Source organism: Penicillium rubens (assembly GCF_028828025.1).
Source record: "Penicillium rubens strain IBT 27055 chromosome Unknown utg000001l_segment0_segment0, whole genome shotgun sequence".
In the NCBI taxonomy this organism is placed as follows: domain Eukaryota; kingdom Fungi; phylum Ascomycota; class Eurotiomycetes; order Eurotiales; family Aspergillaceae; genus Penicillium; species Penicillium rubens.
In genome coordinates this window covers 2,771,519-2,796,019 of record NW_026890599.1, presented here as the reverse complement: position 1 = coordinate 2,796,019, position 24,501 = coordinate 2,771,519, and the positions used below count along the sequence as shown (strand labels likewise).

At 45.3% G+C, this 24,501-nt stretch overlaps 7 protein-coding genes across 7 annotated transcripts; 4 read left to right on the top strand and 3 right to left on the bottom strand.

Annotated features, from left to right (window-relative positions):
* Positions 1-560: 560 nt before the first annotated feature.
* Positions 561-1,085, top strand: N7525_001097 (uncharacterized protein; the record flags this gene model as incomplete). The annotated part of the gene is made up of 1 exon (XM_061211764.1): positions 561-1,085. One exon carries the CDS (start codon positions 561-563, stop codon positions 1,083-1,085), a length of 525 nt encoding a protein of 174 aa, XP_061070990.1.
* A 14,381-nt stretch (positions 1,086-15,466) lies between these two features.
* N7525_001096 (uncharacterized protein) lies at positions 15,467-15,674 on the bottom strand (the record flags this gene model as incomplete). The annotated part of the gene is made up of 2 exons (XM_061211763.1): positions 15,467-15,520; positions 15,543-15,674. The coding sequence occupies 2 exons, from the start codon at positions 15,672-15,674 to the stop codon at positions 15,467-15,469; spliced, it is 186 nt and encodes a 61-aa protein (XP_061070989.1).
* Position 15,675: 1 nt separating this feature from the next.
* On the top strand, positions 15,676-16,790 carry N7525_001095 (chitin synthase export chaperone; the record flags this gene model as incomplete). The annotated part of the gene is made up of 3 exons (XM_002558274.1): positions 15,676-15,913; positions 15,983-16,554; positions 16,605-16,790. The coding sequence occupies 3 exons, from the start codon at positions 15,676-15,678 to the stop codon at positions 16,788-16,790; spliced, it is 996 nt and encodes a 331-aa protein (XP_002558320.1).
* Positions 16,791-17,498: 708 nt separating this feature from the next.
* On the top strand, positions 17,499-17,744 carry N7525_001094 (uncharacterized protein; the record flags this gene model as incomplete). The annotated part of the gene is made up of 1 exon (XM_061211762.1): positions 17,499-17,744. One exon carries the CDS (start codon positions 17,499-17,501, stop codon positions 17,742-17,744), a length of 246 nt encoding a protein of 81 aa, XP_061070988.1.
* A 145-nt stretch (positions 17,745-17,889) lies between these two features.
* Positions 17,890-19,371, bottom strand: N7525_001093 (esterase/lipase family protein; the record flags this gene model as incomplete). Its single annotated transcript, XM_002558275.1, has 3 exons — positions 17,890-19,006; positions 19,065-19,213; positions 19,330-19,371. 3 exons carry the CDS (start codon positions 19,369-19,371, stop codon positions 17,890-17,892), a joined length of 1,308 nt encoding a protein of 435 aa, XP_002558321.1.
* Positions 19,372-19,796: 425 nt separating this feature from the next.
* Positions 19,797-21,108, bottom strand: N7525_001092 (glutamine amidotransferase subunit DUG3; the record flags this gene model as incomplete). The annotated part of the gene is made up of 4 exons (XM_002558276.1): positions 19,797-20,086; positions 20,143-20,875; positions 20,948-21,043; positions 21,094-21,108. The coding sequence occupies 4 exons, from the start codon at positions 21,106-21,108 to the stop codon at positions 19,797-19,799; spliced, it is 1,134 nt and encodes a 377-aa protein (XP_002558322.1).
* Positions 21,109-21,589: 481 nt separating this feature from the next.
* N7525_001091 (dynamin-related GTPase MGM1) lies at positions 21,590-24,455 on the top strand (the record flags this gene model as incomplete). Its single annotated transcript, XM_002558277.1, has 3 exons — positions 21,590-21,887; positions 21,950-23,971; positions 24,025-24,455. The coding sequence occupies 3 exons, from the start codon at positions 21,590-21,592 to the stop codon at positions 24,453-24,455; spliced, it is 2,751 nt and encodes a 916-aa protein (XP_002558323.1).
* Positions 24,456-24,501: the final 46 nt, after the last annotated feature.

Genomic DNA, 24,501 nt, shown 5'->3' with positions numbered 1-24,501 from the left:
CAATTGGATATTTCCGTACGCTCGGGTGTTTGCATGTTGATCTGTTTATATTGCTGCACCTAGACGAGATGGGCAGTAGTCTCTGTATCCATATTTTAAGCTTATCCAGTCATATTCATGTTAATATGCCGAAGTTCTAACGGCCTAGTTCTCCGGGAAATATCTAATCATCCCCGACTCTGGGTGGTGTTTCAGATCTAGACTGGTTTCAATATTGCACGGGCTGGTCGGATCGTTGCTCGTTGGGAATGCCCCATTGTATCAAGGCTCGTGCGTTGAGCGGGGACATATATATCTGAGATTTGGAATGGACGTCTAGATTTAATGAACATTGGATCTCCAGTCAAGGATTCTAGGACGACGCTTTTGGATAACTCGGATAAAATCATTACCTTCATTTCTGTGCGTACTCTTCTAGGGCATACCTAGACACTAGACAAGCTGACTTTCCTTCTTTAGTGTACATTGCTTCAATTATTGCAATGTTTCTCCTTTTTCTACGCAAGCTATGGATTCGACGACGAAGGTCAGACACGGGGGAGTCTTCCACTTCGTCAACTATGTCCCAAGAGCTCAAGTTCCAAGAGAAAGAGCCACATCTACCTGAGATAATCATGAGCACCACACCGCAGCACGACGAAACAGACCAGATCATCAATCAATTAGCCGCGCTTGCAGGTACCTTGAGCAACACATCAAGCAACAGCACCCCATTATCGGTTGCTGCTCCCATATCAGAGCCCCAATCAACAGCACCCGGACCTGAAATAGAACAACCAGAAGAAGAAGAATCGTTCTACCATCTTTCCAGCCTGATAACAATCTCCTGCTTGCCACAGCATTCGCCAGGCCATATATCGACTCCGTCAGCCTCGACACTTGGCTCTAAATCAGGGAGACGCAAAAGTCAAATCTTTGATCGGAAGAGAGCCTCATCGATTCTAAGTTTACACCTTGGCGATCTACCGAGTTTGCCTTTTTCCTCGAAAGGGAAGGTCTCGAGCAAGCCTTATCCGAGGTATACTCCTCTTCCTCCACCGTTTGTGCAGAAGAGGCTTGCTATTCGGCCTGAAGTGCGTTTCTAAGGGCTCGGATAGGGCAGAAGGTTGTTTTGCATGTAGGTTAGGATTTTTCGTTTGATTTGTGTTCTTGTTCTATGATATCCAAGGTGGGAATATCGTCTATCGTCTATTATGTCATGTTTATGTACTGCTACTGGGTTGTCTGTTCTAATGTTGTGATCAATTTCTGGTTATACATGGAAAAATGGAAAACATTTGGATATTTTATACTTCAACTGCATGTCTACTCCGTACTATTCTTCCCTCTGGCTGCACTTGTAGCTCACTATCTACCTTCTATCTACCAATAACGATCTACAGCATAGAGGTGTCTATGCAACTTACGGAGTAGTATTACGGGGTAGTAGGTAGTACACCATGTAGTTAGTCTTGCGATCTGTAATACAGCCCACAGGACAGCTCTACTCGATTGACTTACCGAGGTTTACCAAAGAAGAGGTAATATAAATCTCCGAACGGGCCCTCTGCAGGCCATTCCGGCAGCCGCTAACACACAAAACACATGACATACCCACACACGCGTCAAATGCCCTGCATGGAACCGAAGCCGAACTCCACTCTCGCCGGACCAACTCGCGAAAAGGGAGCAGATCGTCAGCGTTTAAAGGCTAACGACTCGGCATTCGTCTCCAAGCAATGGCGTCCCAGTATTCATGTTGGGTCATGGGATCTTTTGATATTTCGCTTGGCTCAGTGGGGTGTAGAAAAGAATCCCAGCACTTGGCGGCATGGATATATCATCGTGTCTGTAATAACGTGATTGGTCACCTAGAGAACTCGTCGAGTGGGAATAATTCCAGCTGTAGCCTTTCTATATACTTTCTGGGAATTAGGCATACATATGCAGTGGGCTTCCTCTAACATTCACTTTGCATCAGACGGGATAGACGCGAACGGGGATTGTGGGGTCGAGGGGCGGAAATGACTCGACATTCACACTATCTATGTGCAACATACGTAATGTTGATCGATTTTGACATAGAACGACCTACAGACTTTACATCACCTACCGGTTTATACATGTCATGTACATAGCAGTATTCCGTCTATGGTAAACTTGTAAGCGGGCTCATCTCCGTGCCAGTCGGGACAGTCGATGAGTGATATTCGGACTCGGCAGCGGCAAAACCTGAAACGAGACGTTTCAGCTAGTCTAGATTGGTATAATTGTCGGGATTTGCACCCACTGCCGACAAATCCCCTTTTATTATTCATGACCGATCCTGGAGGTTACCTATCAAAGACAACCCTCCCCTGGGATATGTGGGTATGTAACCGGTTGTGGCTGACTCCACCTTAGAACTCGATTGGTGCGCAAGCTGTCATCAATGCTGCTGATGATATTGCTTATTGTCGTTGTTTTCGTTCTCTATATAATTATTTCTGTTGTTGGATTTGGTCATGTTTCTTGGGTTGCTGACGCTAAAACTGCGCCTAACAAGGTTCATATCGGCAGGTCCTCTTGTCTATAGTGTAAAGCGTGGAGTCGCAGATGAGTGAAAACACGTAGTGCGTGGATTATGACCGGAGAATTTGGCTGGAGAAGTTGGCCTTTTGGAAACCAATCACCAATTGTTACCCACTTGACTGTTCGAGGGAATCCTCTCGTTGGATTTTGCTTGCCGAGACACAACCTGCCTCTAGTATATATACTAGTACTAGTATATGCATGAGACCCAGTCGAATTAAAGAACAGCCTGATGATAAAGGGGAAAAGTACAAATAAGATCGAGAAAGGATCAACAGCCCCCACCGGAGCAATTAATTTGGATTAGGCTGGGAGAAAAACGTTCCAATGAAAACTATTCAGTGATAACAGATGACCCGTTATATCAACGAATCGCATGGTTTCCAGCCCAACTCAGTTCGCCACGGCACATCAGGCAAAACCGGAGCAAATGAAGTAAGAGCAAGTGTGTGTGCAGTCAGTTTTAATATTTTATTTGGATATTGATGTCCAGGTATACCCGCCGGCTTTTCTAGAGGGCATTGAGCCATATGGGTCTAGATGCGCAATTTCACACCTAAAGGATTAGACCCCTGTTGGTGGCTCAGTCGTGAAAATGATAGACATGCCGCCAGTATCACAATCACGGCTATCAGTTATCCGTCCCGTGGCCGTTGGACTATTAAGCTAGGGTAATTAATTGGTTTTTGGTATTTATGAACACACGAAATAGAAAACAAGACACGTGAGCTCAGCAAAAAGGCGTTGAGAATGACATTTTAGACATTAGCCGATACAGGGACCGTGTGCGAACTGAGTGCAACATACCCTTAATTTGTCAGAGACAGGGCCTTCATATGAATTCTCTTAGGCCCAAGAACGAAAGGGAGCCCTGACAAAAAAAAAAGAAATAAAAATAAAAAGGAAGTACTCCGTAGATTGTATACAACATACAAAGCACCTTGGCCTCCGTTAGATCATTATCCGTTCCACTTGCCCGATTCAGCCGGCGGCATTGTTCCCATAATCTTCAGGAGTGGCATAATAACCTTGGAAGACTTGGCTTTCGGTAAGTGTACAAATTACATTGTACTCGTCCCGATATGTACACTGATAGTAATATCAGAGCCTATTACCGCACGGGTTCTTCCATACAGTTACCAATAACCGCCCGACACGGAACACAAGCTCATTTATAACCAACGCCTGAATTATTTTCTTTGGTAATTGGCGGAAACCAAACAATTAATATGTACAGAACAACACAGTGGCCCAGCATTATATTGAACACGGTCCAGATGGAGGAACGCGCAGCCTTAGCGTGGAAGAAGAGAAAGAGAAAACGACGGAAACTCTAATAGTCGGGCTCATTTCCGGAAAATCCTCGAACGAGCATAAATCGAAAATCAAAATTGGGAAATATGCATGTGTGAAACGGACTGAGCACACTTTCACCTGGACAGGTCCCCCGGCTTTCCCCTCGATGAATTCAATTGTACCTACAACATATATTGTACTCCGCACGGAGTATTCCGTGGTTCGACCAGGAATTAGTCGTCCAATTCCAAATAATTGCGACAGGCGATCCATGGATCCATACATATTCTCCACTGATTCAGCTTCACCCGTGGACGGACGCGTGGACCGCCGGTCCCCCCAAGGCTGTTTCGGAAGGCCATCTATCAGCCGGGGATCCACCACCTCGGGTTCCTCGGGTACCAAAGCCCCAAGCCCTTATTATCCATGGATGTATTTCCCAGGAGAAGGAGCCAATTGTTTCTCGGGGTGGCGGGGGTCTTCCAAGCTTGGGGTCGTGGGGTCTTGGGGTCTAGTTTATGACATAAATGTTCAGCCCTCTATGTATATTAGACCGTTGCCGTCCTTAGCTCCCTTCAGGAAGGTACACGTGGCATCGTGCATGGGCGCATGGACTTATAATATAGTTCCAGGGGGGAAAGAACGAGGGAGTTGCACGGTGGAAGGAAGGTGAAATTGACGCAAGTATAGGCGAAAAGAGTAAGCTAACTTGGGTTAAGAACACAAATAGCGATAACGAAACTGTATATCATCCTTGCAGGAGGAGGGGTGTGCACTATATCCAATATCTGGTTCTTCAATCGGCGACCCCGGAGCAGAGATTGCGTGGTCTTAGTTTTATGCTGGGGATCCATAGTTCCATGCCCTATACGGAGTAGTACTCTGTGTGGCTCAACAGATGGAAAAATGGATTCCAATCCTTCATATTTCCATACATCCTAACGTGAAAAAGCATGGACTCGATCGGACAGAGTGCCCAACCGTTGTAAGCGGACCAGCCGAAGCTGCAGGGGGGCATTCGGTAGGTAGTGACCCTGCTGCCGGAACTACATGAGTCCTGCATTCAATGCTCATTGTGGGTCATAGGTCCTTAAATATCTCCCGAGTCACTTGGTTGCCATAGGTTATTATGTATTTTTTTTTATTTTAGGGCGGCTTTCTTTCCACACTGTATTTGGGGCAACCCCTTTTCCCCCTGGCCTAGGCATGGCGGAATGTGATGGAAGAGAGAACAACCACGTCGCGCATGTGCCCTCCGGAGAGTTAAATCGAACATTGAATTGATTTGATTGCCTATCTTTAAGAGGTTGGGTCCAAACGTTCTTAAGGACCAGTCAGAAAAGTCGAAGAAAATATACCCGTTCCGTCTGCATGAGCGTTTCAACAGGCATGTGATTTATTGGACTATATTGAAAATCTGGGTGAGTCCTGTGTTGAATATACAGATAAAGAAGATCTGTACAGCATGTATTGAGATCAAAAATAGTATGTCAACTTTTACTATAAATGTGAAAATTCCAATATACTGTGAAAAGTAATGATTGTTTTTGTCTAATCTTTTCATACATGGAAAGAAGTATCTATTTATGCTTCTTTTTCGTATACTCCCACTATGATAGATCAGAAAGACTCGGTGAGAGTAAAAGAGAGTGAACAATATGGGCTCGGTGACAACAACGCAGAAGACATGACTAAATGCAGTCCCAATTGAAATGTTTAGGCGCCGATGTAGTGAGATAATGACTTATATGCTAAAGATAGCAATGTCATGATTAAACTGCATACTGACTGTATACCGGCAAATGGATCTAGGCTTCTTTTGGAAGGAGCCTAGATGCCAATCCTACATAACAGAGATCTGTAGGATAACCCCACGAATTAGGGTTAGCGTTGTAAAGATAAAAATGGCTAGTATTAACGAAAATTAACTGGGATTTTCAACACGCCCCTTAATGCGAAGTCGTATGAAGTGCAAAGAAGAAAAAAAAAGGGTCATTGTTGTAAATAACAAAAAGGTGAAAAATAGATCCATGTTGAAAAAGATTAATATAGTATGAAAACTGTAGGAAAAAGGGGAAGTATAAAACTTCGGGAAGTAGGAAGTATTGAAGACTTCAGGAAGTAGTGTAAAAGCTGCTTTCGGTAGCGTAAAAGCTGCAAATGGGAAGTAGTATGAAAACTGCTTTATAATAGGAGGTAGTATAAAAAATGCTTCCTAGTGCGCTAATCAGCGCCCCCTAATCAGAAGAAGGGGTCGATAGATCTAGTTATATAGGATCTAGTTTTAGTCTAGCTATAAAGAGCTTGAACTGTGGAAAAGCGAGCGGCTTTATAAGGCCGTTAGCAATGTTTTCTACACCTTTGACATAGTGTAGGATGATCCGTTTCTTCTCAACCTACTCTCTAATCCAATACTAATGTATATCAATGTGTTTCGTGCGTCTAGCATTCTTAGGATTAAGAGTTATTGAGATAGCAGATTGGCTGTCACTGAATAGCGGGATTGGTGTAAAAGGTCGAGGATCGAGGTTATTGATTAACCTTTATAGCTAGATAGCTTCACTTCCTACGGTGGAAAGAGCTATATATTTAGCTTCGGCGCTAGATTTGGCAGTGCTAGATTGCTACTAGGATTTCTATAAGATAGGAGCTCTAGTAAAGAAGAAAACAAAGCCAGTTCGACTCTTCATATAAGTTCCAGATGTATAGGAAGCGTCGACATATCCCTAGAGATCAAGGTTATCATCTAGTTTGTTACTGGCTGCTCTATATGTGATAGTGTAACTGCTGGTCCCCCCGGTATAAGCAAGTAACCTAGTTGCTAGCTTTTGATGCTCTTCGTTAGGGTTAATGAGAAATTGGGAGAGTATACTCACTGCTAAAGCAAGGTCTAGTCTTGAAACGGTATTAGCATAATTCACCGAACCAATGTTAGATTGATATTGCTTGACGGCCTTGCTTGTCGCTATGTGTTCTTGCTCTTTGGTAGGAATGCAATTCAGCGGGATGACTAGCTTAAGAAGTGTCTTAGAAGAAGTAGATAAAGCATTTGATTCTATTACCGCTTTGCTAATTCGGTTGATATATGTCTTCTGTGAGATAGACAGTACACCTACTTCCTTCTAGTATGTGATCTTTATAGAGAGATAGTGATGAATTTCTCCGAGATCTGATATCGTCTATTTTGTCGAAATCAGCTTCTTCGTCTGGTTGATTAATCCTATATTCGAAGCTACAATCAGTATATCATCGATATAAACAAAGATATAGATAATATCGGCCCCCTAATTAGAGCGAGAGCTAGATAGAGCGTGTGAGGAGAAATCACCCTAGTTGGGGTGAGATCTGTATAGAGTGCGCTTTATATAAAGGCATAGATCAGTAGATGACTTTGTGAAGCCGTTTTTCAGAAGGAAATTGCCGAGGGTATTGGACCAATTGGCAGCTAACTATTTTAAACCGTATATACTACGCTTTAGTAGGCATACTTTGTCGTTAGATCTGTCTTCGAGTCCGTTAGGGTAGTTTATATATAACATCTCTTTGAGAAGAGCGTTTAGATACGCATTCCCGATGTCGATATAGGCCGTTTCGAGTCTCTTTTTAGCTATTATAGTAAAGAGGACTCGAAGTGTTTCGTATCTTCCGGTGCTTGTAAAGGTATCTTTATAGTTAAGATACTCTCTTTATTAGAAACCTCTCGCTACCTAGCGAGCTTTGAATTTCAAAGGTAGTCTATCTATATCGATTTTCAATTTGAAGACCTATTTACCGGTCAAGATATTGATTTTAGGAGAGGGTTTTAGTCTTAGGACCATTTCCTAGGTGCTAATGAGATCTAGCTAGGCTATCTCAATTTTCATAGCACGATACTACTAAGGCTAAAAGGGTAAAGCTTTTACCTTTAAAACTGTCTTTGGATTATCAAACCATTTAGAATCGACAGATTTCATTAATAGCATAGGGGGTAAAGGTGGTAGATCTAGGTGAATGCTAGTTGTGAATGCTTACATTTTGGCTTTATTTTCACGAGATATAGTGTTATAGATATGGTTTCTGATGTCTTTATTGAGCTACCATAATTCTTCCGTTAATATAGGAGGAGCTCTATTAGAAGCATCTAAGTCTGTATCTGATATTTCTTCAATTAGTTCAATAGCTTCTCCGTCGTTTTGGTCTAATTTGTCATACTCTTTATCAAAGAGTAGGTCTTCGTCGATAGAAGCTTCCTCGGCGGTTGGTTTAGGGAATCGAGTCCTTATTCGAGGGACTTCTTGCTGCGGTTTTGGTAGGTCTAGGTTGTTGTATAATGTCCAGTCGTCCCCCTCGTCGAATATCACGTCTCTCCTAACGATGATTTCTCCCTTTTGATCTGGATCCTAGCTTGGTTTCTAGATTCTGTACTATGCACTGTGATAGCTGGTATAGCCTATCAGTCTCCCGAGCTAAGCTCTGGGTTGAAGGTGTCTGCTGGTGAATTTTGCTACACGTATTTCCTCGGGATTTCGTACAACGTATGCATTGCATCCTAGAATCCGTAGGAAGCTGATGTCTGGCTTCCTGCCGTACCGGATTTCGTATGGAGTTTTGGTAGGTTGGTTTTGGTCTGAAGTTGCTTGCTGCTTCCTTCCATGGTAGATAGTGAGGTTTCGTACCATCATGACCATTTTCATGATTTCCGGCCAGAGATAATCCGGGAGTTTTATATCGTGTAGGATAGCACAGGTTCTTTCCTGGATGATCCGCATCATGCGCTCGACTTTGCCGTTTTGCCTGTGTGCGTACGGGGCAGAGAAGTATAGCTTCGTGTTAGTGTCTTTGGCCCATTTCTGCAAGCGGTAGTTGTCGAATTCTCCCCCGTTATCGCTTTGAAAAGCTGTAACTTCTGTTCTACACTCTAGAAGCTTGGTTTGTTAAAGCATTTGCAGATCTGGGGTAATAAAGGCCTTGATAGCAAGCTCTCTCTCGTTGATATATCGCTTGCTTATATTAATGACTAGATCCGTAACGTGGTCTTTGTTAGAGGTGAATTGAACATCTCCCTAGCTGTCGAAGTCGTCGATATCTATTATCCAATACCTGGCCTAACTACCGAATCCGCGGGGTATTTTGCCTCCGCCACCGAGATCTAGGTGTATAAGATCTCCGGTCTTAGTGGATCGGTATAGCACCGGCGCACGCCTAGGTGCTAGCTAAGCTTTGCTAATTGTGCAATGCTAGCATTTCTCTTTGGAGATAGAGAGACCTTTAATGTTAATACCGTCTGCTGCGGTAGCGGTCTCCCTAACTATATTGGGGTGAATATAGCATAGTCTTCGATGCCATATATCGATATTAACCCGGTCTTTCTTCAATTTGATAATTTAGGGAGCTTCTTGCTCCTTCGGTGTTGTAATTAGAGCTTCTTGCTCCGTTAAAATTGGAGCTTCTTGCTCCTGTATTAGGGTCGAATTTGTGTTTGAAGAATCCGGTGGAATTAAGCTAGTTTGCAAGCGGTTCTTTGATCTTGTAGATACAGTTCCCGGTGTATTGGTAGCGGGGTTTTGGATTGCTTCTTGGCTAGAATTGCTAGTTATCTGCCGCTAACTCCGTATAGTGGCAAATAAAGATACAGGATCTATATCCTCGTTGTCGAAAATTAGTTCTTCCTCTTGCTAATAGGAAGTAAGGCATTACACATCTATTGACAATATAGCTTCCTTACTGATTGGCAATTGGTGAATTTTCTTTATATTGAGAAGCTAGTTTTAGCCTGAGCGTCTTCCCTTTACGAGAATAGCTCCGTCTAGCCTTTTAAAAAGGACCTTTTTACCTCCGAACTCTATAGTAATTCTTTTATCAGCCAGTTTGTATTGTGATATTAGATTAATCCGGAGGTTTAGTATATATATAGTGTTGGAGAGTCTAAGGTTTCTACCCTCTTTACTACCGTCGTCGATAGTTATCAACATATCTCCGATAAGACCGTTAACGGTTTTAGTCCCAAGGGCTATCCGTATACTAGTGCTATAAGGTCTGCTAGTCCCCGGTATGAAAAAGTCCGGCGAGTAGATCATAAAAGCATCATATATAGTATCACAAATCTATTTTAGCATATCAGGTTTGGAATCCTCTAATGTCGAAAGTGCTTTGGATAAAGGTTAATCTTCTGTATTAATAGCCGGAGAGGTCTTAGTGATAAAGACGTCTATAGCTTTCACATTGGTGCTAGCCGGAGCTAGTTCTAGGTGTTTTTGCCAGCACTTTTCAATGGTATATCCTCGTCTTTTGCAATATATATATAACGGGATGGTTTTTGTTGATAGTGAAGATCTGCCTTTTTCTTTACCTTTCGACCCCTTTTTGCCTTTAAAATTGGTATGGGTGGATAGTGCAGTTTCGGTAGGTTCGTTATCCTAGGTCTTCGTAACGTAGGATCTGCTAGATTTCTTGCTAGTAGAGATAACCTTTTCTTCTCTATAGAGCTCTCCACAGATACGGTTAAATTGGTAGAGGTTAACTGGGTTAGATATCTTACTAACTAATACGTCGAAATTGGATCTCTATATATGCCATTTAGGTCTATTAAGATAGCATATAAGCTCAATACATTTCTCTATTTTATCAGTTTCTTCTTATATGTATAACTTGCTTTCTTTGGTCACAAGTTTATCATTCCACGTAGACTTAAATATCTTAATAAGGTCGAAGACTGATCTATATTTGGAGCTCGTTATCTTCTTAATAGCTATTGTACCTTCTTATACAGTAAAGACTCCTTCGGTATCATATTGATCACGTAGAGACTTCCAGATCCGCTCCGGTTCTAGAATCTTAGGAAAGCGGATATTTTCATTAATCTTTACACTAACAGCATTAGCTATTATAAGCTGTGTGTCTCCCTTTAGCACTTTCAACGTGAAGTACTATAGATGACTAATTGGTAGTTCTTCTACCTATCCCTCGATTATCTGTTCGAGGAGGTTTTAATTTATAAGCTGCTTCACATTCTTGGCCTATAAACGGTAGTTTGCCTTCCTAGTAAGAGCTAGGAATTTGAATTATGCTCTCTTTCTTCCCATCTTTATCATATTCTCCACGAAGGAGAGATATCTAACTACAGTAGCTTCTTATTAAGCTACAGAAAGAACTAGTGTCTACTCTCTCATTAAGAATATAGATTGCTCTCGATGGGGTACTAGGGTTAACCCCTGCCGAAGTGTTGGTATAGCTTCCTCCGGGTTTATCTTAATACTCTCTAAGATATACTCTATAGAGGTATAAAGCTAAGTAGTAGTAGCCTGATTAGTAGTAGCCTAATCAGAAGAATGTTATATAGGAGCGAAGTGGGAAAGCTAAGCTGCAGTAGCGTGATCAGAAGCTTGTTGTGTTACTGCTACTTATGCGGTAGTAAGAGCTTCTATTTTCTGTAGAAGGTCTGCCTATAGTTTCCTGATATGCCTCTCTTGCTCTAGATAAGCATCTAGGACCTTGTTAGCCCTATCTGTCGCCTTTTTAGCTTCATCTTCACTACTTTCGTTGCCATCTTCTTCTTTGTCACCGGCATTAGCTGGTTGATCGTTATCGGCGAGGGGGTTGTGAGGAGTCCTTTACCGTGAAGAAGAAGGTTTACCGGGCGGTTCAGCACCGCTACAGGTATTAGGCGCTATGGTAAGGATAAAGTGAGGTGTAGATGAAGTATAAAGTGAGAGATAGATAGAGGATAGATAAAGCTTATAGAAAAGCTTCGATGAAAATAGTCTTCGGCGAGACTTAGTACGCTCTCTAGAAGAGCGGAAGCTTATAAAAAAGCTTTAACAATAAACTACTTAGCAAGTAGGTGCCTTTAATAAAGGCTGAAGCTTATAAAAAAGCTTCAAAGATAAGTTGCTCGGGGGTGAGCGATAGTATAAATCCGGCTTATAGAGCAAGCCGGGCTTATAACCTATTAAATATATAGATAAAGAAGATCTGTATAGCATATATTGAGATCAAAAATAGTATCAACTTTTACTATAAATGTGAAAATTCCAATATACTATAAAAAGTAATGATTGTTTTTGTCTAATCTTTTCATACATGGAAAGAAGCATCTATTTATACTTCTTTTTCGTATACTCCCACTATGATAGATCAGAAAGACTCGGTGAGAGTAAAAGAGAGTGAATAACATAGGCTCGGTGATAACAACGCAGAAGATATGACTGAATGCAGTCCCAATTGAAATGTTTAGGCGCCGATATAGTGAGATAATGACTTATATGCTAAAGATAGCAATGTCATGATCAAACTACATACTGACTGTATACCGGCAAATGGATCTAGGCTTCTTTTGGAAGGAGCCTGGATGCCAATCCTGTATAATAGAGATCTGCAGGATAACCCCACGAATTAGGGTTAGCGTTGTAAAGATGAAAATGGCCAGTATTAACGAAAATTAACTGGGATTTTCAACATCCTGGTACAATATATATATATTTTCACCTTCCTGTCCTTTGGAAGTAAAGAGCTTTCAGATCATAACGAAACCAAAAGAAATAGATCTAGGGCTTTGAAGTGAACCATAGGGTAAGACTCCTCCGAATTGGGGAATCAAGGCCGGAAAATCAGACGGTTCACGCGTCTAAGTCTCATATATGAAAACCACCAGACGCCCAAGCCCAAACAAGGTAGCAGACGCTAGAAAAGACATAAAGAAAAATACATAGAAAACATGAACGCTCCCAAAGCCAATAGACATCAAGACAAAGCAGCCGATAATCCAAAGTATCGGGAAACGAATCCACCAAAGCAAAGTTTAAACCGGCACAATTTGCCCCACAGATTCAAATAAAAGCAGAATTTTAGAAACTTGTCGATCGTAGTCACGTAAAAATGGGTTGAGATGTTTTTTTTTTTTCCTTTCTTTTTTTCAGAGAGCCGCGATTCTCGGAGGGTCGGCTCCCCCCGAATCCATAGTTCCTGGATGGAGTGCACGCCAAGAACGGACAGGAGAAAGCGGGATGGGAAACTTCAGAACATGCGCTTGACCGAGTTTCAGATGTGAAAATTTTATTTCGAGTACCCTGAGGCCCAACGTATTGAAAAATGGATCATCGAGCAGACGAGCAAAGTACACATTTGCCCACCACCACAATGAAGCGGTCGTGTGGCCCATCGTTGCAAGTAGTATTGTCTTTGGTTCCCTCCATCTCGGTGCGGAGGAAGTGGGCGGCGGGATTGGAGCAGGTGGAATATATGTAAAAGTTCTTGAAAAAGTTGCACATCTCGATCCCATCAGGGGGTGGGTTAGGAGGTTTGTGAAATTGGCGATGGCGAGAGGGAAGTATAACTGGGGAAGGTAATGGAATTATAATATGAGAGGATGGACTTGAGATATAGATCAAGGTGTATGGGAGTAAAGAAATAGAAACAACATAGGAGGCTCGACCAGATATAAGAGTAGTTTGCTAGCTAGGTAGAGTGAATGCCATGACGCCCAAGGAATAGATAAAATAAAATAATTAAAAAAGATAAAAAAGATAAAAAGATAAAACCAAAAATTAATTAAAAGAAAATCAAAGACATTCAGAATAAATTTAGTTTTGATCCCTAAGGATAAAGATGCAGTACCTAAGGTATACAACATACAGTACTGCACGGCATCCTCTCCACCATCCCCACCCCCCCCTAAGACAACCCTTGTCGGGAAAGCGGGTCCTGCATAGAGAGAGGCTTTAATTTGTATAACCGTTGAGACTAGTTGTACTAGTGATCTTTAGTCGTTTTAATTTATATTGTTAAGGGGGAGCTTCAGGAAAGAGTCGGCAGCATCACAAAACATCGGGTAGATGGGAGATCGACACGGTTCCTCGCAGCCGTTGATGCTTCTTATATTCACACGTGGCGCTAGTCCGGATCTTCATGCATGAGACAAATACTTTCGGTAGTCTCTTAAATCTCCTAAGAACTTAAGCTAAACTGTCGAGCCCTTGGCACTGCTTCTTCTTTTTCCTTGTCCAAGAGTCAGGCGAACATGGAAAATTTCTCTTGTTGGTAGAGAGTCTGGTGACGACAGTTGTAACATTGTGCAAGATTGGGCCTGGAATACCGGAGAAAGGACATGTTGGGCAGTCGGAGCCGGTGATAGGCCCCAATAACCAAGCCGAGGCATTTTCCTTAATTTCTTTTTCCTTTTTCGAAAATAAAATAAAGGAGCTTTGCGTCACCTCTGTGCCATAACAATCGACCTTGACGGATAGCTCCAGAGGTCTCACTAGTAGTCGCTACTCATCCGGATTTGAAGATTTTATGGTGCTGTATAATTTACATACGGTTCTAAAGTAGGAAAGACGATTGTTCGAGAAAGAATATGAGTAGAGTACACAGCTATAATGCATGGAAGAAGGACTTGACGGAATACTATAGACCGTTCTAGGACACAGATTGACAAATCAGGGCCCTTCAAAAAGTAGCTTTGGTGGCAGCAGACTAAAAGATCGGAGACAAGCTCTCCGATCTGTAGTATACGGAAAACGGCTTCCGCCACCACTTGTGACATCTATATCTCGCAAATAAAGAAAAAGGTTAAAAAGGGGGGATTATACGAAATACAAGGTTAAAGCTTTCTATTTTACTTTAGGATCGTAGACTTTAGAAACCATGCTCTATTGGTGAAACCTGATGCAATGGACACCTTTCATTTTAATTCCGAATATTAGGAAGTTTACTATCAGGCAACGAGTACATCACACATAGTCAATATTTGTTCGGGACATAATCAGTCATTCACTAGGGGAAACGGTTTCATGAATATCAAACCATCTCTGCAGGATTGCGTCGTTGTACCCGTTAGTAGAGACAATTTGCCTAACTGGGCAGCTGGTCTGGCGGACAAATGATTGAGAGGGCTAGAACTACCTAGGTACCTTTAGGGCGAATGTAAAGTATATTGTTAGTCAGGAGGCCCCGGATTGGATCGGCAGACCCCAGTCGCGATGGTGTGACAATGCCCCAGTTCCAGGGTTGTATGGAGACAAGAGATCAGTCCACGTACGAAGTCAAATTCAATGGACACAAAAACAAAAAGGAAAAAGACAAAATTGCGTCTAACTAGGTAAGACCCTAACCCTCAACTTTTACTCTGTAGACTACCAATAATAATGACCAGCATGGCACCATATGTCTTTTATCACAGAGTCCATCGGCTTGTGGAGACCGAAAAAGGTACGGAGTAGATAAAGTAGGTTTTCACAGGATCCGGTATAGTCTCAACGGTGCCTAGTCTGATTTGTAAATTGGGTTTTGAACAGCTGAATGGGATGTTATTGTGCCTTGGCCCCTTAATGTATCACATAATTAGCGCGTTTTGATAGTTCGGCTTGAGCCGAGTTCGGACCCGAGTCACATGAGATCTCTTCTTTGAGCCATTCCTTTTCTGATCTAGCGTTTCCGATCGATGTCCGAATGACTAAGGTCTCAAAGAACCTTCGAAGGAACCTTGGAAGGTCCACTCGTGGAACCTCGGCCTGCCCTACCTAGCAACGACGCTAAACCTACAAAGGAAATTCCAATCCCGTGATCTTGAATGCGAAAACTGAGACACTCCCCCCTCGTAATTGACAAAGCGGTGATCCGACTCGCGAGCCTTCGACATTTGCTACTAGAGGCTATCGGTCGACTGAAACAGCGCAGCTGGGGTGCAGAAAGAGCCGCGCTGTTATTGGGGAAATACATACCGTCATCTCCTCCACCATCCCACCCCGTCGTTGTGGAGACCAGCCGTCCACTCTCGACATTCGATTCGTGACCCGCCAACTGGAACTCAACTGTTTGTTGTTGCACTGTTCAACATCCCAGTGACCAGACATCATGGGGTTCGGTCAGTTCGACGCGATATGCGAGAAGGCGCCCGTTCCTTTGTGCTCGTTGGTGGGCCCAGAGTCGGCGATCTCCGGGTCAACAGGCATCATATCCAACTGCTATGCGCGGAATATTGAGGTTGCAAATACCATAATCTTCGAGGGTGCCGCGTCCTTCATGCATATCATGGCGCTTAGCATGACAGTGATCATGATTTTACACGTTCGGTCCAAATTTACTGCCGTCGGTCCGTCTGATTCCCTCTCCGCTCACATTCGGCGCAAACTGGCTAGCTAATCTTTTTCACTACCGATAGGCCGTAAAGAGATCATCACCTTCTTCTACATCTACCTAGCTCTGACACTTTTCTCTCTTCTCATTGATGCAGGTGTTGTTCCTCCAGGGAGCGGCCCATTCCCGTACTTCGTGGCTGTCCAGAACGGCTTGGTATCCGCGCTATGCACTTGTCTTCTTGTCAACGGGTTCGTCGGCTTTCAGCTGTACGAAGACGGCACAGCCCTCTCCGTGTGGTTGATCCGAGTCCCCTCTGCAGCGATGTTTGCTCTTTCGTTTGTGATCTCGCTGGCGACTTTCAAGTCGTGGGGTTCGATGGGTCCCCAGAACACCACCGGCTTGTTCGTGGTGTTATACCTGTTGAACGCCATCTCCATCGCTGTATACTTGGTCATGCAATTACTCCTAGTTGCGAATACATTGGATGACCGCTGGCCGCTGGGCCATATCTCCTTTGGTGTGGTCGTCTTCATCATTGGCCAGGTTCTCTTGTACCAATTCAGCGACGTCATCTGCAACAACGTGCAGCATTACCTGGACGGCCTTTTCTTCGCTACTTTCTGCAATCTCCTGGCTGTCATGATGATATATAAGGTAAGTTCATGTCTCACTATTGTGGCGTTGCTCTTGCTAACTTTCTTTAGTTTTGGGACTCGATTACCAAGGAGGATCTGGAATTCTCCGTCGGTGTCAAGCCAAACACTTGGGAGGTTAAGGATCATCTATTTGAGGAAGAGCGCCGAGCTACGGTCTACCCCGACAATAACTCCGAGTATGCGGGCAGCCTGTACCACCATCGCTCTTCGACGTACGGTCATCATAATTATTGATCTTCCTTTGCCTTAGCACTTTCCTTCTTTGCTTTATTATTTTTCCTTCCGTCGCTTTTTCTCTTTCATTTCAGCGCTGTACATGTGACTATTGACTTCATGATATCTCATTTAACTATCTATTTTCTCGTGGATATTCAAATGTTTCCATATTGGCGCGCTAAAGCATCGTTTCCAAGGTTAGGGCATGGACATAAGTTACATCATCATATAATTTGAATTATTATCGATAGGAGCACATTCCCTAGAAGATAGTTTCGCTTTTTACTCTTCCAATCCAGTGTTGGCGTGCATAGCGACATCGGACTGTACACACTACGTAAATGTACATTACCACTAGTGACATAAAAGAATCGAAAGGGTTCCGTTTCAAACTCAATTTGCATTGTTAATCACACATACATATCCCTCTGCGGTTCCGGTAAATAAAATGTTCTCACTGTTGTATGTCTCCGGCTTCGCCTGCTCCGTTTCAACACAGCGCCAAGTTCGTTTGGGGAACAAGCTGGCATCCATCATCGCTCTGCAAACAGCGTGTCCAGGCGCTAGGCCCTCGGATACAGACTGCGCAGCAAGAAACTGTAGGAATGATGCGGTAATCTTGGAATGTTACCATGCATAATAACACATCCTTCCGTGTCATTTTACGCCGGTGCAAAACGGGCTTGAGCAAATCCCGAACGTCTCGGGGCCACGTCATGCCAGTTCATGGGTGCCATCGGTGGGAGAGTGAAACAAGTGGTACATAGGATCAGCACTGCCACGTTTTCCCCAACAAAGAAAGCACCCGCTGAGACAACTTCGGGCATGGGAGCGGAGCAATACGGCGGCGGCGACGCCTTGTTCTGGATGTTGCGGGATGATCAAGGCCCATTGGGGTTTTTCTTGGCTGCGGAGAATACATCTCGATACCATGGTAATCGGGATCCTGTGATGCTATTCGCTGTGCGCTAGGGCGTAGTGCGCCTCCGAAGTCTAAGTAAGTGGACTGCCGATCAGGGGAGTGGTCCCATGGGTAGAAATTCTCGTAGAGCGTTCTAAAGCGGTAATAAAAACAGGGGAAATTGTGGAGCGGCATGCTCAAATCGGGGCGTGCGACTCAGTCAACGACAACAACGTCATCACCATCCATGGAGTCCCCGTCTGTCTTAGTTTTTGTGTTCTGTGTTTTATGCGTATCGTCTTTCTTGGCTGTGTCGGTGGACGAATCATACCAGCCTTTGTCTATCGATTTGACCAAGACCGCGCACGCGTCACTGAGCATCTCAAAAAATGCAGGATTCTCTTTGGACAGAAACATGGTAGTATGTGCGCTGGTTTCGTCAGTAGCCCGGTCGTTAACTGCCCTAGTCCACAAAAGCCCCGGACTTTGAGAATCCTCGCCAAGTTCCACCTCCTCTGGCAATGAACAGAACGTCCTGTTCCTCGACCTGATGATTCTTTGACTGATGGATGTTTTGTTTGCTGACGTGTTTTCCACCAGACTTGTCGCACCTTTCCCGAGACATGTGTAGAAGTTCACACACCCGATTCCGCGTTCCTCCTTGACATTCGACAACCGCACGAGACGCTCGTGCAATTCCGACGTGCGCGCGAGACAACCCACAAACTCAAGATGCGATGATACCCATCCAAACCCGTCAGTGAGCTTCTGGCGCTGCGTATACATGGCAGCGCCGCCAGCGGCAACAGCACCAGCCGCGCCAGCGAACATAGCATACTTACCCCATCGTTGCCAGGAAGGTGTCGCGGCGGCATCGGGTGTGGAAGGCAACGATTTGGAGGGCTCTTGCGGGGGTGTGTGGGTGGGCCCCTGGTTTGATGCAGTGCCCTTCCCACCGTAACCGAATAAACCTGCAACCTCGGAGAGTGTGTTGTAGGCGGTTGAAGCATTGCGGTAGTGACCTTCTGCGCCATAGGATACGACCCCTGGCGCTATTCCCAAGAATGGCGTATCAAATGCAAGCACGCCTTGAATATGAGGGAACATGAAAGTACCCGGCTCCACGACAGATTCGGTACCATCTGTGCACCCAGGCTGTGTGCTTGAAGTCGGATTTCGAGTAATTGGTTGTTCTGCTGCCAGCAAAAGGAGAGCCTCCGCTCCTACTATTCCCCCCATTGAGTGACCGATCAGAACGACATGGACCGAGGGATCGACGGTGGGCGATGCGGTATGGTTGGCAACTTCGATATCAATTACAGTATCTTGTAACCTGCAAGTAAGCATCTCAGTCAGCAAAGCTTGATATGAGGGACTGAACGGGGTCTTACCAATCTCGCAATCTGGCCACGCAGTCTTTCAAGTCACCTTTAGTCTCATACTTGGGGTAGATAGCGGTGGCAACCTCGACCGCAGGAAGTGCTCTGCTTGCGAGGACGCGCAAATGTTCAGGAAACGTCCCAAAAGTATCGTCGCCACCCTAGCATCGGAGTTGGTCAGTCAACATAGGTTCTACGCCAAAAATGAACCTCAAGATAGATCTGTGATTCTTTGCAGGGGTTCAGGTCTTCAGCAAGCAGGCAGGCGTCGGCATACCTTGAAGCCGTGAATAAAGACGAGTAGTAGGGTCTTCCTCATTGTGAAATTCTCAGGCAGCCATGTTCATGAAATAGTCATAGAGATGATTCGACCAAGTGGAAGATACAAGGATGTCGAGTCTCCAGGGCTGTTGATTTTATTACGTCATAATACACGTCCACGTGACTGGTATACGAACATGTGAAAGCGTCCGAAGCTTCTGATTCCGTTTTATGGGTTGTACTTTGACTGAGGTGTGTTTCCTTCTCCAAATTGAATTTCTATTCATTTGACTTTTTGATTCTGCAAATAATATATCCCGAAAGACCACATGGACTCAAATGCTCGCATTCCAACTCATAAACTCCAATATGACCGGATATCCGGCATATTTGCTCATTCCCAACGCCATATTAAGACAATGCTTTCAGTTTCGTAGCTGAACCTCAGACTGTCCCCGAAGAATGATCGGTTCAATGTCGAATTCAGTGTGACACGGCACATTCAGTAACATGACCAGACCGCAAGCTTTCAATACCACTATTAGTGTTTCCAATACCATTGCCCGTTGCCGAAGGGGCGCATGGCTCCTTTGTATTCGCTGGTGGAATAGTTGTCCCAGGAGCAGTGCTGACAAGCCCCTTGGATACAGCAAAGCAGGAAGAGCGGTCGTGGTTGAGGTTCTCGCCATAGAATTCATCGAGAATTGGGTGAAGCATAACAGTCTGCTTGTGGATGGTGACAACTGAGTTGGTCGGGACTGACACCCAATTGTCTATATGTAAAATTAGCATATGTTCATAGGTATGGGGAGAGAGAAAGGGTTCTCACGTCGTTCAAAGGTGATGGGCTCACTAGCCACAAGGACAATATCAGCACCTTTATCATGTCGCTCCATTTTGAAGTGTCCTTTCGTTTCACCTTCCTTCCACTTGGTACCAGAAGAGAAATACAAGCTGGCAGGCTCGTCTGTTTTGCTGCTGATGTACCGAGTGCAAACAACAGTATGGCCATCGGTCACTGCAAAATTCAACAAACTCCGAGTCTCAACCCCGGTAACATTATATTTCTCTGGAATTTCCTTGACCATTTCATTGATTCTGGCAATGGTTTTCATCAAAACACGACGTAGAAGAGCCTGTCCGAACCCCTCAGGACCGGGGTCAGAGCTTGGATCTACCCCTTCTTTTTCTAACAGGTCAAGGAACAGGGCAAATGCCCACTCACTGTCAGTGCCACCTTTCACACCTAGGTACCACTTGTCCGCGAGCGAGCTTCCCAGCGTGCGCTTGATGTAGCTCCAACCGCCGATGCCGCCATTGTGCATCCACATCAGGGACTGGTGCTGGAAAGGGTGGCAATTGTTCTCGGCAAGAGCACCCTCGGTTGTTGCGCGGACATGCGCAAAAATCAGGTCTGAGCATGTCTTTGCAGCGAGTCGCTCTAGATTCTCACAATTCCAGGCAGGCAGTGTTGAAGTAAAGATGCAAGGCTCTGGTCCAAGCTTGGGATCTGTGTAGAAACCAACACCAAACCCGTCACCATTGACAGGACGGCGATTGTCCTTGATACTACATGTCAGTGATTGCGATATGCTAACCACGTGGGTCTGGCCCAGCGAGATGAGACAACCTACCAGTCGAAGACGTGAATCGTATGATTGAGTAAGGATTGAATGACTTGGCTCAGTTATCAGCTTACTGAGACGGATCTCATTTCGCCCTTTGTATATCTGATCGAGATATCAGCTTTGGGCGCAATGCGTGGACGGATGGACCTTACCAAGAATCGACACATGTTTGAACCGGATCATATGCAAATAGAATGACTGTGTCAAATCCCACTTTCAAGTTTACTAACAACCCTCAAGATGTACACTAGACTTGTAGTTTGCGCAATCCCGTAGTCGTGTTAGTCGTGCCAAAGGATGTATGGGAATCAGGGCGGCGGAAGAGTCACCGACTGTTGAGAATCGGGGAGATGCCCAAACGTCAACCACAACCTTACAGCCCAACAACAATATATTCGAGGCGTAATTTTTCCAGGGATTACAAGGAAGAAGAAAGTTATTATCAAAATCAACACAAAAGAATAGAATCACTTCCCTTGCACAGCACGTCATAATTCACGTGACCAGGGTATTACGGGAGGCTATGCGGCTACTTGCGCAAGTCACGGGGGCTGTTAGTTATGCTTGATGTCACATGTCCAGTGATCCGGTAATCTACAAGGTCATCACTTTTATTTCCATTTTCTATTGAATGCTACCACAACAATAATGAGTGGGAGGATACTCTCCCATCGACTAGGACCGCTATTGCGGAACGGTCACCTAACTCGCCATATTCATAATGCAGGCTCGAGGACCGGCGGCCTGTTGCGCGCAGATGGTGGTACCGCTCTGAGAGGACGCGCATGGCCTGTGGGTGCAAATGCCATACACAATGTCCCTGCTGTTCGATCAATCTCATTTGCTCGAATGCTTCCGAAGCTGGCATTAAAGCTTGTCAGGGTTCCGGCTATGTTCGGCGGTGCGACAATCGCGGGTCTAGCTTATTTCCAATACCAAGCAACTCGTATGTTTCTCGTGGATGAAGCTCGTTACAGGTGGAATCCCAAGCTGATCTAATTTTGACAGAGGCCGGTAACTATGCGATGGACGTCTTCAGACAAGCCTCGGAGACTGCGGGGAACACCGCTTCGACCTTGTTCGAAGGACTACAGGACATGGCGGATCAGACACAACGCGGGTGGAATAAGACGACCGAAGACATCGAAATTCCTGACTGGCTACAGAAGATCCTACGCCTCGACGAGGAGTCCGAGTCTCGGAAGGGCGATTCATCTGGCGGTGGAGGGAAAGAGCCGAAACAAAGCCGGGCAGGTACTGCTGCCGCCGCCGCTACCACTACAGCGTTCGGTTACGATCAATCGGGAGAGGAAGATTCACGGCCGGCGAGAGATGCTGCGGAGGATGATCAAATGATGCTGCTAACACGCAAAATGATCGAAATCCGGAATATTCTCCAGACCATCGGCCAGTCCGGGACCCTCACTCTTCCATCGATCGTCGTGATTGGATCCCAATCGTCGGGCAAAAGCTCGGTTCTAGAGGCTATCGTCGGCCACGAATTCTTGCCCAAGGGCTCCAACATGGTGACCCGCCGGCCAATCGAGCTGACATTGGTCAACACTCCCAACGCTCAGGCAGAATACGGTGAATTCCCGGCCCTCGGTCTCGGAAAGATCACGGATTTCTCCCAAGTTCAGCGCACACTCACAGATCTGAACCTTGCTGTTCCTGAAAAGGATTGTGTCACAGACGATCCCATTCAGCTTACGATATATTCTCCCAATGTTCCGGATCTATCCTTGATCGACCTGCCGGGATATATTCAGGTTGCGGGCCGAGATCAGCCCCCAGAGCTCAAACAAAAGATTGCTGATCTTTGCGATAAATACATCCAACCACCAAATGTCATTTTGGCGATCTCGGCCGCCGACGTTGACCTGGCGAATTCGACAGCACTTCGAGCCAGTCGTCGAGTAGACCCTCGGGGTGAACGGACTATCGGTGTTATTACGAAGATGGACCTTGTTAGCCCCGAACGTGGCCACGATGTCCTTTCCGATAAAAAATACCCCCTTCGGCTGGGTTACGTGGGTGTTGTTACCCGGATTCCCCAAACAACAGCTCTCTTTTCTAGAGGCTCTGGAAACATTACCAGCGCTATTCTCAAAAATGAAAATGCCTACTTCTCTGCGCATCAGAATGAATTCGGTCCCCACTCTGACGTATCGGTTGGTGTTTCGACACTGCGGAAAACGCTGATGCAGGTTCTTGAGCAAACCATGTCATCTAGCCTGTCTGGAACCAGAGACGCCATCAGCCAAGAGCTGGAGGAGGCAACCTACGAGTTCAAAGTTCAATATAATGACCGACCTTTGAGCGCGGAGTCTCACTTGGCGGAAAGCCTGGATGGTTTCAAGCACTCCTTTAAGGCGTTCGCGGAAAGCTTCGGGCGACCGCAGGTTCGGGAGATGCTCAAGGCAGAACTGGACCAGCGAGTCATGGACATTCTGGCGCAACGCTACTGGAACAAGCCAGTCGAGGACTTGGATCCTCCAATGTTGGAACTAGATCCCCTCAAGGACCTTCCTAAAGCCGATCCTGAGTCGCTATATTGGCACAGAAAGCTCGATGCTTCAACCTCGTCATTAACAAAGCTTGGAATTGGCCGGTTGGCTACGACTGTTGTCGCCAATGCTCTCAACAACCATGTGGAGTCGCTCCTAGCCTCGTCTACGTTCGCCTCCCACCCTGGTGCCCACAAACAGATAACAGATGCATGCACCAGTATCCTGAATGACAAATTCTTCAGCACCAGCGATCAAGTCGAAAATTGCATCAAGCCGTATAAGTTTGAGATCGAGATCGAAGACCCTGAATGGGCTAAAGGCCGAGACAACGTGGGTAAAGTCCTAAGGGAAGAGCTCAGGTCATGCGAATCGGCCCTGAAGCATGTCGAAGACGTTGTTGGAAAGCGGAAACTCAAAGACGTTATATCGTTTATCGACAGAGTGCGAAAGGGCGAAGTAGTACTAGAGGGCAACGGCGAGGGTGGCGCGGGCGGTTTCAGTGCCGCCTTGTTGGAGAGAGGTTGGTATTTCCCTCTTTTTTTCTCTTTGCAAACACTGACATATATTATCTAGGACGGGAAGGCCTGTTCCTTCGGGACCGAGCGGATCTTATCAAGATGAGACTTCTCGCCGTCCGGTCTAAGCAATGCGCAACGCAAAAGAACAAGTACTACTGCCCCGAGATCTTCCTAGATGTTGTGGCAGATAAACTCACCTCCACTGCCGTGCTATTCCTCAATGTTGAGCTCTTATCTGAGTTCTACTATAACTTCCCACGTGAGCTTGATTCAAGACTTGGACGACACCTTTCAGACGCCGAGGTCGAGCGGTTTGCCCGCGAGGATCCTCGCATCCGCCGTCACCTCGATATCATCCGCAAGAAGGAGCTGCTAGAGCTGGCTCTGCAGAAGATCGAAGGCATCCGACAGCTTGACGGCCGCGCCCGGAAACCAGAGCGTGCGCCTCCTGGAAAGGAAACGCGGAGCCGTTGGAACCTTTTCTAGAAGATATGATGTTTGGGCTTTCTGTCTCTTCCCCCTACTGCCTTTG